The sequence below is a fragment of the Artemia franciscana genome, chromosome 17 (genome assembly GCF_032884065.1).
Source record: "Artemia franciscana chromosome 17, ASM3288406v1, whole genome shotgun sequence".
Taxonomy (NCBI): domain Eukaryota; kingdom Metazoa; phylum Arthropoda; class Branchiopoda; order Anostraca; family Artemiidae; genus Artemia; species Artemia franciscana.
Genome location: NC_088879.1, coordinates 7,390,253 through 7,408,802, shown reverse-complemented (window position 1 = coordinate 7,408,802; position 18,550 = coordinate 7,390,253). Strand labels below are relative to the sequence as shown.

At 36.5% G+C, this 18,550-nt stretch overlaps 2 protein-coding genes across 5 annotated transcripts in view; one reads left to right on the top strand and one right to left on the bottom strand.

The window, feature by feature from the left end:
- The window catches only part of LOC136037774 (serine proteinase stubble-like), a 211,102-nt gene that overhangs the window by 145,307 nt on the left and 47,245 nt on the right, over positions 1–18,550 (bottom strand). The window lies entirely within an intron of this gene.
- LOC136037775 (band 4.1-like protein 2) overlaps positions 1–18,550 on the top strand; it is a 40,272-nt gene that overhangs the window by 11,565 nt on the left and 10,157 nt on the right. For all 4 annotated transcript variants that reach the window (XM_065720591.1, XM_065720594.1, XM_065720592.1 and 1 more), the window contains exon 3: positions 17,121–17,268. In XM_065720591.1, the coding sequence (XP_065576663.1) occupies positions 17,121–17,268 (148 nt within the window). The remainder of the gene's footprint in view (positions 1–17,120; positions 17,269–18,550) is intronic.

The window sequence follows — 18,550 nt, the reverse complement described above, 5'->3', positions numbered from 1 at the left end:
AATTTATACACTGGGACCTCATGCTAAGAAAGTGGTCGTGGAAAATGACAAATCAGGTCAGATGTACAAAAGGGCCGCAATTGAAAAGATGCCTTGTAGTCAACAGATTGATCCGTTCGAAAAACTAGACAAAGAGATTGCCACAGTTGCCAAAGTGTTATCCATGTTTTATAGATCCCCAAAAGTGAAGAAAAGATTCAGACTGCGGAAGCAATTAGTGGATTTGAAACGACAGACAAACTCACTTACGGAAAAACTAAAAAGTTACCAAAGCCAAATTGGAGCACGTGATTTAGACGGAATTTTATCCAGCTTTTATTTTCAAATAGCCAAATTGAGTTCAACCATCGACACCTTGGAAAAAGAAATAGAAAAAATGCAACAAGATAAAGAAGAAGAAGGTTCAGGTGTAAGCCAAAATAAAGTCGAGCCCCTATGTCAAAACAAAGTAGGCCAAGATCAAACTGATGCCAATGAAAACATGTTTTCTAATTTACGCATGGCTATATTTACGAATCAAATACATGTAGTGGAATCTCATCTAAAAAATGGAGTATGCCTGAATATGAGGGATAATTTCCAGAAAACAGCTTTACATTATGCCGCTGAAGGAAGTAAACTAGATATTTGCCAGCTACTAGTATCAAACGGGGCAACTGTAAATGTACTAGATTCTAAAAATCGCACGCCTTTACATTATGCTGCCAGACGGGGCGCATTAGATATTTGTCAATTTCTAGTTTCAAATGGTGCTCTTATAAATGCCTTAGATGCTGACAATAATACGCCTCTACATTGCGCTGTGGATTCAAATGCAATGGTTGTGGTTAAATATCTTTTAGAAAAGGGAGCAGACCCCCATTTGAAAAATTGTAGTAAAATAACAGCTGTAGATGCAGCTGCTAAACAAAGCTCATTGGCTATTAATCTACTGCTCAATGGAATCAAAGAATGGTAAAACTGAAGTCGTCAAACTGGTAATTGATGGTTCTGTGAAACCTTGTTCGCTGATTCAAATAAAAAAAATGGCCTGTTGTGGACAGAATAATTGGGAGTTTTTGTGAAGTAAAGTTTCGGTATATAGCCTTAAAAATTTTTGATTTATGTGTAATTCTCTGTGTGTCTTTTATAAAATAAAATTTGAAATTATTCTTATTTGCTTTGGATTATTGCTGCAATTACCTTTTTTTTAATTGGGATCCGATATCGAGAAAAGAACAATGGAAATGATGTGAATACAAATGTACTTTTAACCTTTAACCATTTTATTATTCAAGGCGAAAATCTGGGGGGGGGGGGGCAAAGTTGGAGCTAATTTTTTTTCAAATCAAGTGAAAATGACAGTGAAAACTGAAAAATGAGCTATATAGTACCATAAAGGTTAAGACATACTAAAGAAACTGACCTGTTTCAGTGGATGCTTTAATTATGCAGGTTTGTCTTAGTTTGACAGCTGGGCGGGGGGGTATCTTAGGTCTGGGGGGAGCAGTTGTACCCCCTGTTCGATAGGAAATTATGCTCCTGATTTGCTATAAAAACAATAATGAAAACCCACTCACATTTTTAATCTATATATATAAAAATAAGTTGTCTGTGGATCTGTGGATCGTGGATCAGGTGACGTCATGTTTCTGTGTCGGCTGACGTCATGAAATTAGTTGTCGTCATTTTTGTTATGACGATGCTTAGTATATTGTAAAACACATTAATTTGGTTAATAATATACCATTTAAAACACCAAAATGAACATGCTGGAGTAGTCACTCGGTGAGAGAGGGTGTCAGAACGGAGAATGAAGGTCCCAGGTTCAAATCCTGGTTAGGCTAAAAAAGGTAAAAAACTAAAAACTAAAAAAAAACTGAAAAAACTAAAAAAAGGCAAAAACTACAAAAAAAATAAAAACTAATAAAAAAATAAAACAGCCGAAAAACTAAAAAAACTAAAGAAACTAAAAAAAGGAAAAAACTTAAAAAACTAATTCTTGAACATTGCATGTTCAAGAGTCGGTAAACCTGACAATCTATTTATATGCACAGACAATGGGACAGCAAAGAATGTTGTATATTCGCAAGTTTTACGTAGTTAAAAACATATATATATATATATATATATATCTATATTCACAGGTGGGACATAGGGACACAACTACAATGGCGCGTAACTAATATGGCGCGTAACGACTTACGCGCGCGGGGGGGCTTGGGGGGGGGCGCGAAGCGCCCCCACCAACTAGGTGTTGGGGTGGCGCGAAGCGCCACCCCAACAGCAAGTCTATATATATAAAAATAAGTTGTCTGTGTGTGTGTGTGTGTGTGTGTGTGTCTCGAGTGACGTTATGTTTGTTTGTCGACTGACGTCATGTTTGTCGACTGACGTCATTATAAGGATTGAGCTGTATGCGTCATGAAGTTGTTTGTCGACTGACGTCATGTTTGTCAACTGATGAAATTACATACCGGGACACAAATGACGACCGGGACACAGGGAATATAAATGACGACCGGGACACAGGAACACAACTACAACGGGGACGCCGGGGGCACAGGTGGGATATATAAATGACGACCGGGACACAGGGATTGTTCGAATAGAAATTACAGACCGGGACACCGGGACACAAATGACGACCGGGACACAGCGAATATAAATGACGACTGGGACACTCAAAGAGAATTTACAAACTGGGACACGGGGACACAAATGACGACAAATTCCAATAAACGAATTTAGTTGTGTCTATTTTTACTGTATTCAACTGCTTAAGAATACACAAGGAATATGATGAAACCGTTCCTCTAGCATCCGTCAATGCTCTCCTCCCCCAAGAGGAGCAATACCCTGTTTGAGTGTTGTTGCATACTTACGCCAAATTTGGAATTAGATCGACTTTGTATTGAGTCAGGATTTCAGATGCGTACAGCTGAATTTTCTTAGTGGTTAAAAACTGTGGTTGGTTTTCACCATATCATTGAATTTCTCTAGCTTGAATTTAACAAGGTTTGAATTTTAGAGCAATGATTCCCAATCGATTTTGGGCCATGTCCCACCTAGGCATTTCTAAAATTCTGAATCCCCCAACCCCCTCGTGATATTTAAATTTTGTCACCCAAGATTGTATGTGTATTTGCCTGAAGGAAGCTTAAAAGGCCGTTAACTTGATATCTTTTTTCGAAAAGGGCTTTTCCTCTTCATGCCTTGCTCTTTACGCTAAAGTTTGACTCTTTCTCTTAACTATACCTCTTAAAACAGTAAAAAACTTTAGCGTAAAGAGCGGGGCGTTGAAGAGGAAAAGCCCCTTTCATATACGGAGTAATTTCTGTTTGTTTTAAGTTTTAATGTCGCTCCTTACTTTTATTTAAAAAAAACTTGTTTTTTTTAATTTAATTTCTGGACGTTTGTTTAATTAATGCATGTTTTGATCTTGGCTCTCCGAACATAAATAATTAAAACGAAATTTGCATACTAATTTTTTTTGGCTAAATGGCTTTCTCATAGTTTAAATTGCAAGATTTTGAGAAAAAAGGAGCGAGAGAGGAAGCCTAGGTGCCCTTCAATTTTTTGATTACTTAAAAAGGCAACTAGAACTTTCGATTTTTTACGAACATTTTCATTAGAAAAAAATATACGTAATTTACGAATTAACTTACGTAACGAACTTCTATATTCGTATGTTTTTATTGCGTATATGAGGGGGTTCACCCTCGTCGATACCTCGCTCTTTACACTAAAGCTTAAATTTTGTCCCAATTCCATAAGAATGACCCTTGAATCACAAAGACCGTAGAATAAATAGTTGAAATTACTAAAAATACTTTAGCGTAAAGAGCGAGGTATTACGAGGAGGCAAACCCCTCATATGTGTAATAATTTCTGCTCATTTTAAGTTTCAATGTTGCTCCTCACTTTCAGTAGAACAAAACTGTTCATATTTATTTTTTCATTGTTTTTTAAATATTGCTAGAAAATCCTGCGCCCCCTTCATACAAAGTCTCTTCCCCCATGCGAAGTTTTTCCATGGAAGATCCTCCCACGTAGCCCCCCCCCACCTCAACTCTCCCCCCTACCAAACCAACAAAATCCCCCTGAAAACGTCCGTACACTTTCAGTAACCATTACTATATGTAAACACAGGTCAAAGTTTGTAACTTGCAACCCCTCCCACGGGGACTGCGGGGGAGTAAATCGTCCCCAAAGACATCGTTGTTAAGTTTTTCGACTATGGTGAATAAAATGGCTATCTCAGAATTTTGACCCGGTGATTTTGGGGAAAAATGAGCGTGGGAGGGGGCCTCGGTGCCCTCCAATTTTTTGGGTCACTTAGAAAGGGCACTAGAGCTTTTCATTTCCGTTAGAATGAGCCCTCTCGCGACATTCTAGGACCACTGGGTCGATACGATCATCCGTATCGACCCAGGGAAAAAAAACAAAAAAAAAAAAAAACAAACAAATAAACACGCATTTGTATTTGTATGCATGCATACGTGATTTGTCTTCTGGCAAAAAATGTGAAATTCCACATTTTTTGTAGGTTGAAACTTGTACAATAATGTTCTCTGATACGCTGAATCTGATGGCGTGATTTTCGTTAAGATTGTATGACTTTTAGGGGGTGTTTTCCCCTATTTTCTAAAATGAGGCAAATTTTCTCAGGCTCGTAACTTTTGATAAATAAGACTAATCTTGATGAAAGTTATGTATTTAAAATCAGCATTAAAATACGATTTTTTTTGTTTAACTATTCGCATCAAAATTCCATTTTTTTGAGTTTCGGTTACTATTGAGCCGAGTCGCTCCTTACTACAAGTTCGTTACCACGAACTGTTGTATTTGTATGCGAATAAAAATTTTTGTCTGGATAGAACACCTTTCGCACAGTGCATGACGTCACATACTGTGACGTCAGTATCAGTTCTGCTCTCTAAATGCATATGAATGTGACGTTGTTTAAATGAGAAATTTTATATATATGTTTTCTTTTTTACTCAAGGCTGTAGAGTAGTGTCAGCCGAAGGGTGAAGGTGCTGCCCATAACCTACCAGAATATTCCCGTGCCCTACTGTTGAGAGTGTGTTCCACGTTGGGAATCACAATTTTAGAGAGATGTAGCATACCAACTTATCTGCTACAAGTTTGGTGGTGGATAAGGGACATGGGGTATGGATGGGTTAAAGACTAGAATCGCAGCTCGAATACAGGTTGAAATTCCTTTAGTTGTTCCGTTTTCAATAAGATCCACAATATTTTCGCTTACCACCAAAATGGGTCCAGGAAGAATTAGTCATTTATATAAATTGAGGTCCTTGTCCTTGGGGCATCACGAGTCTGATCATACCTAAAGGTATGTTTTTGGACCTTTTGTTCTTTTACTAATAATATCTTGCTCAAAACTGTATTCCAGGAGGCTAAAGGGTCTTCAGGGGCGAAAAGTGCTCGAGAAGGGGACTGGTTGACCTTGGATCACTTTCAACTCATGAATAGGGCACTAGAACTTTTATTTTCGATTGAATCAGTCACCTCCAAAGTTTCTAAGACTATTTGTACTGTTGCTTTGTAAAAATGATGTTTGCAAAACGCATTATTTCACTGATTATCTGAGAATGCACCCAGAAAAACTGGTTTTAAAAAGATCAAACTTCTCTAATGTTGCCGGTATAACACGTTAATACCCTTCGCTGAACCTAATGCGTCCAAAAATTTATATGTTTTACTTTGGACCGATAGGAATTGGAAAAAGCCCAGTTTTTTTTTTTTTTTTTTTTTTTTTTTTTTTTTTTTTTTTTTTTTTTTTTTTTTTTTTTTACAACTGTACCTGGAAGACTACACTGGTGGTGGTGGTATCATCCAATCAATATTTTCCTTTTTATCTTTAAATACCGAATTTTCTCCCTTTTTTTGTATTTTAGTTTCATTTTCTAAGCCTTTATTCTCTAAGTCTTTTATAGCCTTTTTGAGCCGCTTCTGCTGTTCATAAGCTTCTTTTCTCCGTTTCTTTGCTTCTTCTTCTTGTTGCTTTTCCTGTTTTATTTTATCTTTATGCTGTCTTATTTTGGTATCCAATATTTTCATCCTCAATTCGTTATTTTGTGCTTCTTCGATGTTCTTGTGCTCCTGATCCAATTCTTTTTTTAATTTCTTGTTTTCAAGTCTAAGTTTTACACTTCTAAGCATCAAAGTAAGAAGTGAAATGGCCAGACAACAGAATGTTAGTTGATAATTAGATAACTTCATTATGTTCCTAATTATTTAGCGTTTTTCATATCATATTGTCTTGGCATAATCGAAGACACAGTCAAAATGTCAAATTAGAATTGTGAAATAAATTTATTTTAAGTTATCATAATTTCAAACCTAGAGAAAATGGTCTGGGAATAGCAATTTTTTGCTGTTGTACGAATTGAAGCTAGACGTCCCAGGAATCGTTACATGGTTTCTACACACGCTTAAAAATTTCAGATTTTTTTTTAAAAGGAACGTTGGGAATATGAAATATGGATAAATACGAATGTAACTTCACAATTCGAGGGCCCCGACGATTTTTTTTCGGGAGGGTGCAATCAAAAAAATTCTTCAAGAGAGCAAAAATGTTAAAAAAAAGTCGTTCCACCGTAGAAACGTCACATTTTTTTAGTTTTCCGTATTATGGCTTTCTCCGGGAGGGGATTGCTCTCTTTTTGGTCTCCTCTGTGGGCACCCTTGTCTTAGCATCTCCTACGTGTCTAAGGAGAGGCCAGTCATCTCGGAGATTTATTGCTACTTTGATCTCCCACTGCAGCTGAGAAGGGGGTTGCAAGGTTGTCAATTCGATATTGACACAGAGATCTTTCGAGGCCATTCCTATACTCAAAGGCTATTCCTATACTTTTGGGTCCTAGGAGGTGTTTTTATATAAAAAGTTTTAAATTTAATTAAATTTCGTTTTTAATTAAAAAAAGACACTAGAACTTTTAATTTCCGCTCGAGTGAGCCCTCTCGCGACATTCTAGGACCACTGGATACGATAACCCCTGAAAAAAAACCCAGATAAACACGTATCCGTGATCTTTCTTGTGGCAAAAAATACAAAATTCCGCCTTTTTGCAGATAGTAAGGTTCTCTGATACGCTGAAGCTGATGGTGTGATTCTAAGATTCTATGTCTTTTAGGGGGTATTTCCCCCTTTTTTCGAAAATAAGGCAAATTTTTTCCGGCTTGTAACTTTTGATGGGTGGGATTAAACTTGATGAAGCCTATATATTTAAAATCAGCGTAAAGATCCGATTTTTAATGTATCTATTGGTATCAAAATTCCGATTTTTAGAGTTCCGGTTACTATTGAGCCTGGTCGCCTCTTACATTTTGTTACCACGATAGCTGTATTCTAGTAAAGAACGAACCACGGCTCATAGTAATTAAAAATTGGGAAAACATGTTTAAAAAACTGGCTAGTGAAGAAAAATCGCTATTTGTTGCTGATTCAGAAATGGTAACTATTATCTTGTTTAGTTTAAAAAGTAAATGCTAATTGGGAAACTAATCTAGGAGAATTTTGAAAAATAGCCTAAAACCCCTCAGAAATGGCGTCATATCGAAAAATAAAATACATCATTAGATTGCATTTGCACGAAGCTTACAGCTCCCTGGCTTGAACATAGATAACACTCATCTACAATTTTTTGTCGCTGATAGCCATCTCTAGTTTTTAGGATTTAGCGTTTAAGAGCTTGAATTGACTATTCATTTTTTGGTGCTTAATGGGATTTGATACCCCAAATGACCGCCCTGTCTCATCTTTCATAAACGTTTCTAGTTTGAGTGGCCAAACCACTTTAGATCCGAGATCCGACTAAAGGAGCGAAACAGTCGACCCCTACTTTCCCAGAAATCTTAGAAAACTATCCAACATTTTTTTTGCCAGAGGTGAGATATTTGGTTTTAATGAAACCTCCATCATCAGAAAGTGTTACTTTTGTTTTTTTGATTACGACTCTTTCTCTTAACTCTACTTTTTAAAACAGTAAAAAACTTTAGCGTAAAGAGCGGGGCGTTGAGGAGAAAATGCCTCTTTCATATACGGAGTAATTTCTGTTCGTTTTAAGTTTTAATGTCGCTCCTTACTTTCAGTTGAAAAAACTTGTTTTTTTTTAATTTAATTTTTGGAGGTTTTTGAATTAATGCATGTTTTGATCTTGGCTCTCCGCGTATAAATAATTAAAACGACATTTGCATATTATTATTTTTTTGCTAAATGGCTTTCTCATTGTTTTAATCAGAAGATTTTGAGAAAAAAAAGGAGCGAGGGAGGAGGCCTAGTTGCCCTCCAATTTTTGATTACTTAAAAAGGCAACTAGAACTTTTAATTTTTACGAACGTTTTCATTAGTAAAAAATATAAGTAACTTACGAATTAACTTACGTAACGAACTTCTATATTTGTATGTTTTTATTGCATATATGAGGGGGTTCACCCTCTCGTCAATACCTCACTCTTTACACTAAAGCTCAAATTTTGTCCCATTTCCTTAAGAATGACCCCTGAATAGCAAAGACCGTAGAATAAATAGTTGAAATTGCTAAAAGCACTTTAGTTTAAAGAGCGAGGTATTACGAGGAGGTAAACCCCTCATATGCTTTATAATTTCTGTTCGTTTTAAGTTGTAATGCTGCTCCTTACTTTCAGTTGAAAAAAAACTTTTGATATTTATTTTTTCATTGTTTTTTTTTAAATAATGCTAGAGAATTCTGCCCCCCTCCCTTCATTGAAATGCTCTTTCCCCATGACAAATTCCTCCATGGAAAGATCATCCCACGTAAATCCCCCCCCCAAACTTCTCCCCCCCCCCAAACCAAAAAACTGAAAGTGCCTGTACACTTTTCAATAACCATTACTATCTGTAATGGTATTTTGGAGGTATTTAGGAGAAGATGAACCCCTAATATCTTTCTGTTCGTTTTAAGTTTTAATGCTGCTCGTTACTTTCAGTTGAAAAAAACTTTTTCATATTTATTTTTTCAGTGTTTTTTGTTCTAAATAATGCTAGAAAATCCTACGCCCCTTCATAGAAATTCTCTTTTCCCATGACAAATTCCTCCATGGAAAGATCCTCCCACGTAACTCCTTCCCCTCAACCCCCTCCCCAACTAAGAAAAAATTCCCCTGAAAACGTCTGTACACTTCCCAATAACCATTACTATATGTACACAGGTCAAAGTTTGTAACTTGCAGCCCCTCCCACGGGGACTGTAGGGAGTAAGTCCCCAAAGACATAGTTATTAGGTTTTCCGACTATGGTGAATAAAATGGCTATCTCAGAATTTTGATCTGGTGACTTTGGGGAAAAATGAGCGTGGGAGGGGGCTTAGGTGCCCTCCAATATTTTTGGTCACTTAAAATGGGCACTAGAACTTTTAATTCCCGTTAGTATGAACCCTCTCGCGACATTCTAGGACTACTGAGTCGATACGGTCACCCCTGAAAAAAAAAATAAAAATAAACACGCATCCATGATCTGGGTTCTGGAAAAAAAGAAGCGAAATTCCACATTTTTGTAGATAGGAGCTTGAAACTTCTACATTATGGTTCTTTGATACGCTGAATATGATGTTGTGATTTTCGTTAAGATTGTACGCCTTTTAGGGGGTTTCTCAGGCGCGTAACTTTTGATGGGTAAGACTAATCTTGATGAGATTTATATATTTAAAGTCAGAATTAAAATGCGATTTTTTTATGTAACTATTGGCATCAAAATTCCAATTTTTAGAGTTTAGGTTACTATTGAGCCGGGTCACTCCTTACTGCAGTTCGTTACCACGAACTGTTTGATAACAATCTACTGTATTCCGGAAACTCTCTGAGCTGCTCTTTGTAGATGAATTAAAGGAGAAATGCTCAAACACAAATTGTTTGCGCCCTCAGCTTTTCTGCTTGAGCCACGGTACCGATAGTGTCATTTTTAGTGCCATTTGGAACTTGCTGAGGGTGAATTTATATGTAGGACGTAGATACGAGCAATATCTTTTATATGATCTATAAAAGATCTGTGTACGAATTATGGTAGCCTGCTAGTGCCACCCCTTGAGAAATGGCACAAAAAGTGTCATTTTAGTGCCTTTTATCACTTGCAGATGGTGGAATCTCTGAAAAGCACGTAGATATGAGAAATTGCCTTTGAATGGGCCATTAAGCATCTCTATGATGTTCTGGTAGCCCGCTAAAAAAAAGGAGACGGATGTGTACTACCGATGCAAAATACCGACACAAGGTTTTCGACCGATACAAAGTTGTGCTACCGACACAAGGTTTTCGACTATGCTGATTCCAATGGTATAACTTGTCATTCTGATTTGACGCAATTTTTGAGGGGTTTGAGGCTTTTCGAAATCACAAGGAAAATGAAGTCTAAACTAAAAAAAAATATTAAGAATAATATATTTAAACTGCTAGTAAAGGAGACTTCATTAAAGTCTCAGTTATTAAATGCCGTATGCCGATAGTTTTGGCCTTTCTTTTCTTTTATATATTGCAAAATATTTTGACCAAATAGCTTCTTTAAAATACCAACCTTCTTTGATTGAAACCCGATTGAAATGTAAGTGTGCGAACCAAGACCAGAATATTGGAATGTACAGTGTGGTCGAATATGGTTCAGAAATGTAGGCGCTTTGGAATACGGAGGAGGATTTTTTAGATGTTTTCCAGAGTAATTGTCTGTGATTTCTTTTGGGTGACCGTCTGATTCACGGGTACCCGTCTGACGGGTACTATATTTCAAACGGCAAGCTGTACGTAAAATTTGGTTCTATCCTGCTGACGATGACTATAATGCAAGAAAATTTGAGATGGCTAGGACATGTTCTGTAGTTGCTGGATGACAGATTGCCAAAGATCATCCTTTTCGGTCAACCGTCTAGGGCCGAACGAAATGCAGGCCGTCCGCAGATGAGGTGGAATAAAGTCGTACGATAGGATTTAGAGGAAGTTGGGACTTTTTGGGACGGTGTAAAGGGGGAAGCTTTGAATAGACTAGGATGGAGAACGAGGGTAAGTAGGTTGTGGCCTGAGGCGATTAGATGCAGTAGTGAGTTATTATTAGTAGTAGTAGTAGTAGACACTCCTGTAATCATAGCCCCTATTCGGTATTGGTACTGTAAAAATTTTTCAAGAGAGTTAAGATGTTTAAAAAAAGGTCGTTGTTTTCCATATTATAGCTTTCTCAGGGAGCAGGGTAGGGGATTAGTCTCTTTTTGGTCCCTTCTGTGGGCATCCTTGTCTTAGCAGAGTGCCCAATCATCTCGAAGATATGTTGCTACTTTGATGTTGCTACTTTGAGGCGATTTGTCAATATCGAATTGACAAGGTTTTCAATTCGATATTGACGTAGAGATCTTTCGAGGCCATTCCTATACACAAGGCCTTTCCTTTCGGGTCCTAGGAAGTATTTTTATGTAAAAAAAGTTATATAAGTTATAAAAAGTTATATTTTTATATAAAAAAGTTATATAAAACGTGAGGAGATTCAAAGGTACAGTAGACTTATATATAATACTTCTAATGGAGCAAAGAGAATGAATTGTATTATTTCTTCTTTAATACCTACTTCAATTCTCAAGATACATCGTGGTTTCACTTTTCCTGAAAGGGGTTATGTGATTTTTAATTCTTAGATCATGAAAATAAAACATGGGTTTTTTATGTCAAAATCACTTTGCCCTGTCACAAAGGTCAAATTCGCTTACCACAAAATGTCCCTCCTCCCTAAATTTATACCTTCACCGCTTCACCGCTGTTCACAAGTTTCCTTACCGCTGTTGTGCTAAGTCACGAGTTAAAACAGGTTACACGGCAGCTCTTGTTGAGCCAGGTCATTTTCCAAAGCCGGAAGCCCGAATGGGGGCAGGGGATAATAAAGAGGCGGCAAAGTTGGCTCTTCTGCTGCTGTAATATAATCATAAGCATAGGTATTTCACCCATTTCGCCGAATTTATCTCGTTAATTTTTTTACATATTGATATACAATGGCAGTGACTGCGTTCATTCGATAGTTTGCCGTTCTCCATATCTTAGTTGGTACGAAAAATCCTGTCGTTGAGACTTACATAAGAATTTCACCAAAATTTTATATAATTTCCATATGGTCCGGAACCCTCAAATCCACCCTTTTAGCTAAATGCCATTCTTTTTCTCCGTGTGTCTACGTTAAAAAAATAAATCCATATATAATATTAGCAGAATACATAAAAAATAGAATTGTTAAAGTGTAGCCACTAAGGGTTCGTTCACACTACACTGTAAAACCTACTGGAGACCTTAGCTGGAGAACTAGGAGAACTGGAGAATATTAGCAGAATACATAAAAAATAGAATAGCAAAAGTGTAGCCACGAAGGGTTTGTTCACACTACACTGTGAAACCTACTGGATAACTTAGCTGGAGAACTGGAGAATATTAGCAGAATACATGAAAAATAGAATAGCAAAAGTGTAGCCACTAAGGGTTCGTTCACACTACACTGTAAAACCTACTGGAGAACTTAGCTGGAGAACTACTAGGAGAACTGGGGAATATTAGCAGAATACATAAAAAATAGAATAGCAAAGGTTTAGCCACTAATGGTTCTTTCACACTACACTGTAAAACCTACTGGAGAACTAACACGTAACGTAATATAGCTTAGCATATTTGTATATAGATTTACATACGTAGTGTAAGGTCGTTTAAATTTTTATCTTCCTTTTAATTGCGTTTCCTCATGGGGTTCGCTGGATTCCCTTTCAGGGTGGTCTGTGTCTCCAAAACCCTTTTTAGAGCAATGCTAATTTTTGCAGAAGTTTTAAAGAAATATCAGAGCTTGGCTTCTTGGCATTGGTTTTTTCTGGAATAGTATAGCTTTAGTGTTGGTGGACCTCACTCAAAGCGTAAAGTGTATTTTGCTTTCGGGTGGTCAAACTTCTTATATCTCATATCAGAAATTGGTTGCTATACCTTGGTGTACTCTAGCCTAGACTTTCCCTATCAAATTACTTCTGGTACTAATGAAACGGATGGAATTGGCAAAATTTTTGTTTTCTTAGTATAGTCACGTTTTCACTAGTAAGCAAATTCCTATGGGCACAAAGCTGTACATTTGCCAGCGAATAAATTACACTCTTTAAAAGGCAATTAATTTAAACCAGTTTCTAGCCTTCTTTTCCTTACCTTCCTTTGATATTATTTGCTGGATGTCAGTTAAACCGGACACGAACACAGTAGGGGGGGGGGGGCAAGTTCCCTGAAACAGCAAAACCTGCTAATAAATTTGTATCACGTCTCTATTTTTGTTCTAAAACGTACAATTTTGAGCTAAGTCAACTAGAGATCCGAATTGGGGGGGGGGGGCAGAGGGCGATTGCCTCCACTAGTTAATCAGAAAAAAAGTCCTTCTGTAGATTTTGGACTACTACATTTTTTGTATCTTCGTGAAATTGACAATACTGCTCGCCCCCTCCCCCGTATGTTTCTTCAATTGGTGCCCTCTGAAACCTACATCTGCAACTCCCCCTTCCAAAAAATACGATATTTATTGCTAAGTTCAGCAGTATCAGATTGGGCTATTCACCAATGGCCGCTTAAAGGCCGATTAGAACGACTGGGCCCCATCGGGCCCCGCGTTTGAAAGGGCCCTGTGCTACCATCATAATGAACAATTGATTTTTGAAATTGTGAAGTGTTCTTGACAATTCTTGTAGCGTTTCTTCTGCAGCGAGATCATTTTCCAGGCTAAAACCGATAAAAAAAAAGACTGTTTGATATCAACAATAAATCAGGATAGACTAAATAGTTAAGCAATTATGTTGTTTGAAAGTGAAGACGCAAGGAAAACATATTTTAAGATCGTTTTAGAAGAATTTGCAGAACGAAAATTTAGAAATATGTAAATTTATATGCTCATATTCGAAAGCCATTTTCAGCCGTTTCATAATATCTAGGGAACACAAATATAAATTAACGTAGGAACGAAATGAATACAAAAATGAACAAAAGTGGACAAAAATGTAAGTTTAAAATGAACAAACTGGACCATCAAATGAAACAAGATCTGAGAAATGTAAATGTACGGGTGATAATGAACAACCTAGACTAGACCATCAAAAGTGACAAGACTAATCCAAAAAAGCAGCTGATGTAAAAGGCACTGAAAAAGTGTCTGAAGCAATGATAAACGAAATTAAAGAAAAAAAATGTACTTAGAATATTAGCGAAACCGACAAATATAACAAGTCAAAAACGAAATTGAAGAACATAGAAATATGAAGTTAAAAGATAAGTGGTAGCGAGAATCATAACGATTCAAAAACGAAAGTGAAGAACAAAAAAGTAATTTACAAATATAAGACATGCGACAATGAGGACCAGAACGAACCGCAATGAAAATGAAGAACTGAGAAATGAGTGGTTAACAGCAGCGAGAATTACAAGCAACAGTAGGAACCAGAACGTGCCAAAAACGAAGGTGAAGAACGAAGAACTGTAGGGTTAGCAGACACATTAAAGCGAGTATCAGAAAGTGTAAAAAAATGACAATGATGAACAAAGAACTGTATTGTCAGTAGACAGCGAGCATCATAACGAGTCAAAAATGAAATTGCAAAAGGAAAAAGTATGCAACTGTATTGTAACTGCTTATGGTGATCGTGCCGACCGAGTGCACACAGTTTCATTTATACACAGTTTATCAAACTGTGTGTAAATGAAACTCTGGTGTAAATCCCAGTGAAAACCTACATAGATGCCGTAAACTTACCTTAGACCTTAGATCCTCCTGTGCCTCCAGAGGCGCCCAGGGCGTCCAAGAAGAGTCTCCAGTCGTCACTGAAACTTCCGGCTGTGACGTTGTCTTCCCACTCCGGCTGTATTGAGGCGTGAAGATGCCGTGTGTCGTTGTTGTAGATACGACGGAGTGTATTTTTGGGTCTTCCTCTGTGGCGGGTGCCTTCGGGTAGCCAGAAAAAAGTAGACTTGGGAATTCTGGAATCGTCCAGAATCTGTGCCTTCGTGTGGTCTCGATGAGGGACGGTTGACCTGTGATAAAGTGTAATCTACGCAACTGTTATTTGCAAGTCATTGGAACCCTTCAACTCTGCGTGTATACTCTGTAGAGTCCTCCATTATCCCACAGAAAAAGTAGCCAACAAAGATTATTTATTTGGAGGTTGCTGCCTGCTTGGTCGAATTGTATTTCCGTATCAATAATTCCCAAATGAATTTGTTTGGTCTGTTATATCACATCAATTCCTATCTAAAGAGTTCCACAAACAAATACGAAACTGGAACTCATGTTTTGCTTTAGCTTCATTCAAAGTAAGTCATGATCGAACGTTAAATGGTCATAATGTTTTCAGCTTCAAAATAGGTGGAAACATTTATCACACAATCAATTTAGTGACATACCCCTGAAGGTGATCTACAGGTGATTTTGAACCATATCATATGACCAAATGCACGTTCTAGGCCCCAATGGAGATGTTAAACAGCACCTTTCACATCTTTTAAATTATTAGGTCAGTCGTAACCCAACAGGTCTCTTGGAATAAATATTGTGAGACATAAACAGCTATGCTAAAGCTTAATTGCCTACGGATTGTTCTGGGTACCCGGCTGACTGACCGTATTTCAAACAGTAGGTTGTACGAAAAGTGTGGTTCAATCCCGCTTTCTGGGGCTATAATGAAAGAAAGGTTGAGATGGCTAGGCCACGTTCTACGGATGAAGGATGACAGATTACCGAAGATTGTCCTTTTTGGCCAACCGTCTGGGGCTACACGGAAAGCAGGTCGTCCTTGTCTGGGTTGGGAGGATGTCATAAATAAAGATTTAAAGGAAATGGGAACTTCCTGGGAGGGTGTAAAGAGGGGGGCTTTAAATAGATTAGGTTGGAGGAGGATCGTGCGTAGCTGTGTTTAATTGCAGAAATAATTTGGGGTGATAAATTAAGCATCAGCCAGAAAACGTGCACAGGGAATCTTAGAGAACAACTTAAAGGCTATTTTGTTAATCAGTTTGTAGCATCACTCTGTCTTTTCCTTAATATTGTTTTAAAGATGTCCCTTCAAACTAGATGTAAACGCTAGATTTTTTGCGGTTAGGGGTAAATTTCTAAAACCAGAAAAAGTAACTAATAAATTAGACAGGCAGCATCTTTATGGCTTTTCGTCTACACTATTTGCTGGTTGTCATTCAGACCAGTGGTGAACGCTGGGAGTTTTAGAGATCTTTACCCTCCCCGTCCCCCCTAGATTTTGAAAAACACCTTTGTAGGGTATCTTCTTTTAAAGTTGCTTTTTTTTCGGTATTTCCGTTAAAAAATTGAAAATGATTTTTTTTTCGTGGGGGGGGGGGTCTTCTGGGAATAGCAGAAATAGCTAATAGATTAGACAAATGTAATTGCTGGAAGGTAATTATTGTTAACTGACTCTGAGCTAATTTTATCCTTCCCTTGACATTGTTCGCTGGTTGTTCTTGAAAGCAGATGTAGATGCTGGATTTCGTTTCTAGGGGGGGGGGGGGGGAGATGTCTCCTCAAATCAGTAGGAACAGGTAAATTTGATTGAAACTGTTGGTAAAACAAAATAATTCTGAACGACAGAGGGGACCCTGAGGTACAATTTATATATACGTGTCTAGTAGAATGTAAGGTTGGACTATTGTCTACATATATTAATGAACTTGATTAACAATATTTATGATTGACTTGAAACAAAAGTAATCCTTTGTGCTTTGGAACATGGACATCATTTAAAAGGGGGGGGGGGTCCAATGCTTAAGAATCTTAGGAATTAAATAAACAAAACTATTCTGGTGTGCATGCCCGAAATTGTATGAAGTTGAAAGTGTTTTCAAAAACCTCATTTTCAAAAAAAAATAAAAAAAAAAATAATGTAGTCTATGCCTGTAGAGATATATTTGTTAATCGTTCTAATGGTCCTGTGCCTAAAAAAGTGTGTTTTTAGGCCTCAGTCTCATAATTTCTTCTGGGGAGAGGGTCATATGTCATTCACCATTGTATATTTTTTTGGTTGGTTATATATTTTGATAAGCTGTCTTTAATTATTAGTTGTAATATTTTTGAAATTATCTGGGAAAAGAAATAAAAAAATTCTTTTTTTTAGAGAAATGCCAAAGGACAAGAGCTGTTTGATGGAGTTTGTGACAGTGTTGACTTATTAGAAAGAGATTATTTTGGGCTTGTTTATCTTGATGAGGATGGATTTAGACAATGGCTTGTACTTGATAAGCGAATTGCTAAACAGTTAAAAGGTAAGATAGTTTTGTAAGGTTGATTGGTAGTATAGCCAAACAGTTAAAAGATAATTGGGTGAGGGATATTTTAAGGGATGCAGGAAACCTACATATCACTCTGTTGTTTTTTTTTTTCAGCTGATTTCTGGTTCGTTTGTAATTTATTTCTTAGAACAACCCCTTAAAATACAGATAAAAGATTATACAAAGAGAGAAAATTGCAATTTAAAATGTTTTAGCCTTAAATGCACGTGTTTGGAACTTTGTATATATATATATATATATATATATATATATATATATATATATATATATATATATATATATATATATATATATATATATATATACATTCAAGTGCTGTAGACCAGCACTTGAATGAGGCCTTAACCCTACTCATCCATACAATCACATAGGTCAAACAGCATAGCCATACACAATATATATATATATATATATATGTATATATATATATATATATATATATATCATGAAAAGAGAAATCATCAATGCAACAGCACAAACACACAAAAAAAAAAAGAAAAAAAAAGAGAGAGACAGAAGGAGAAAAGGAAGACTGTTTTCCTAAATTAGTGATTAATGTAGACCAGCACTTGAATGAGGCCTTAACCCTACTCATCCATACAATCACATAGGTCAAACAGCATAGCCATACACAATATATATATATATATATATTATATGTATATATATATATATATATATATATATATATATATAATATATATATATATATATATATATATATATATATATATATATATATATATATATATATATAATATATATATATATATATTTATATATATATAAATATACCCTCTACCGATGCTGTATATTTAGCGGATGGGGCTTTGGAATTTGGATTTCCCCCCCCCCCCATTTTTTGTCCGTAAAAAGTAGCAAATGATGCGTTTGATGTGTTTTATAAAAAAATTAATACTCTACTCATCCATAAATATAATCCCTACTCATCCATACAATCACATAGGTCAAACAGCATAGCTATACACATATATATATATATATATATATATATATATATATATATATATATATATATATATATATATATATATATATATATATATATATATATATATATATACCCTCTACCGATGCTGTATATTTAGCGGATGGGGCTTTGGAATTTGGATCCCCCCCCCCATTTTTTGTCTGTAAAAAGTAGCAAATGATGCGTTTGATGTGTTTTATAAAAAAATGCAACCCCTCTCCCCACGAACAAAAATCATGGATAACACCATTGTCGTTGACATAT